Below are 2150 nucleotides of genomic sequence, written 5' to 3'. Positions count from 1 at the left end.
CGCCAAGGTACAGGATAGTTCTAGAAACGTGGCGTCACACTAGTCATGTGATTTCGCTGACGCAACATAAACCTGAAAATCTTATTTTCTGTCATTAAGGAAATTAAGTAAAAATAAGGTTTGTTATTAATTTCGCGCAAATATTAGATGAAAAATATTAAGTGATTAAATATTGTAATCTTATTTGTTTACTAATTTTTAGGTTTAGATTTCATAAACAAAACAACAATAGCTATTAAACATTATCAAACTCAAAAATAATGTTTATATACTTAGCTCAACAGTGCCACAGATATGATAAAATGGAATCACTATATAAACTCGCTGACGGTATCAGAGCTGAAAGAGGCCGGAATACATCTTGACAAAGTTATAGTTACGTGCGGTTTCGTGGGAATTGATCCTTGTGAGTAAGTAACTTGAAAAATGATTAGTTGTGTGTAGTTTGATGGAGGATAGTAAGTGAAAGTCTCTTAATAAATATCATGGTGATTAAGGTTTCATTATTATTTAAATAAAATAAAGCAAAATGATATACGACTATTTGAAAATAACAGATTATTTTGTCATTACTTTATAACAGAGGTGCATAAAATTAAGAGTTGCAGAGAATTTATAAAGTTAAAAATATATTTCTAATATTTTCAAGAATATTTTTTGGGAAAATTGTATTACGCTTTTGTGCAATATAAGAAGTTTTGTATCAGAATTAAAATTCACTCATAATAAAAAGAAAAATAAATGTATAGACATGTCTAATATTCAAGATGATTTCATAGTTGTTGTTTGTTGTTTTTTTACAAAAGAACAAAAACCATTTTAAGTTGATATTGTTGGTTATTTGAGTAGCTGTGCGGACAGTTACAAAGCATTGCTTTAATATTTTAATATTAGAAGTGAATTTTCTTGCTTTTAAAGGTAAAATCTAGAGAAAACTTAAATATGATTTGTGACTTTTGTGACCAATATAACATCAAGAAAGCTGTCTAAAATAGAAGGTTTATGCAACGCGAATTCCTGGTGATATATTTAAGTAGAAAGAGTCCTAAAATGATGGAATATAGACACTAACAACTAAAGAAATATCTTTAAAAATAAAAATAAATTGTGTTGGCTGATATAAATTTTAAGGTCTGAAGGTTAGAAGTGAATAAACTTTTCGATACGGTACATTACCTCTATTCACATAAATAGCTATTTTCGTTCAGTGCTGCCTTCTATATGCAAAAAAAAACAAAAAAAACATTTAAGCATGCCACAAACCTTGAAAGTCCCACCCACCTGTAACTGACTGATTCCAATGAATCTCGCATGCAAATTACTATGTAACAAATCTCTACTAATAAGAGTGTGCCACACTTTTGACGCACGTGACTCCCTCTTTTCTATTCTACTGAACTATCACTTCTCGTTTGGCAGTACTGGTGTCAGGACATTTTTGTGCTCTTTGTATTATTCGAATTCGTGACTTTGAATACTTTAATATCTGAAGTGGAATTTCTTCATCATTTCTTTTTTTTATCTTTACATATTTGAAAAAGAATTTTAGTTAACTTATTTTTCTCAGTCTCGAATTTTTTTTATTCATCAAACATTTGTGTTTGATTATATATTTCAACTATGAATTCTGAATTTAATCTTACTACTTCAGATACCGTATCACCTACTAGCACCATCTCACAGGCTGCAGATGGGGGAGACCCGTCATCGGATTTATCTGCTATTATCCTCCACGAGATTGATCATTATATGAGTTAACCTCCTTCTCCTGAACTTTCCCCACTTCTTCCTGAATAAGCCCAACCTGTTTGATAGCCTTTTTCCACCATCGAATTTTGCCGTGTCTTCCTATGCCTCATCTGTGGTATCAGCTAGGCCTAATATGGTGTTTTTATACATGATTTCTCAGGTATGTGATGTTTTGTTCATTTCCCCAATTTCTTATGATACCAATCCTTCTTTGTTGTGCAGCACCTCCTCATCTCAGTATTTGGTTTTCCCACCTTTCCTGGATATTAGGGTTCATGGTGAGCATTTTGTTTCTCAGTTGGTTGAGGGTACCAGCATGCCTCGCCCTCCATGGGCTACGAATCAGTTTGCATAAGCTTACTATCAAGCTGACTGTTCGTTTCTCGACTCTAAGCAGTTGG

The 2150-nt window shown here is 32.4% G+C and overlaps 1 protein-coding gene across 2 annotated transcripts in view; it reads left to right on the top strand.

Annotated features, from left to right (window-relative positions):
- The first annotated feature begins 275 nt into the window (after positions 1–275).
- The window catches only part of LOC111087842 (amiloride-sensitive sodium channel subunit alpha-like), a 50157-nt gene continuing 48282 nt past the window's right edge, over positions 276–2150 (top strand). For both annotated transcript variants that reach the window (XM_022395958.1, XM_022395957.1), the window contains exon 1: positions 276–410. In XM_022395958.1, the coding sequence (XP_022251666.1) occupies positions 295–410 (116 nt within the window). In that variant the 5' untranslated portion in view covers positions 276–294. The remainder of the gene's footprint in view (positions 411–2150) is intronic.

Source organism: Limulus polyphemus, unplaced genomic scaffold (assembly GCF_000517525.1).
Source record: "Limulus polyphemus unplaced genomic scaffold, Limulus_polyphemus-2.1.2 Scaffold2732, whole genome shotgun sequence".
NCBI lineage: Eukaryota > Metazoa > Arthropoda > Merostomata > Xiphosura > Limulidae > Limulus > Limulus polyphemus.
The sequence above is the reverse complement of the archived record's forward strand: the minus strand, read 5'-3'. Positions and strand labels throughout refer to the sequence as shown.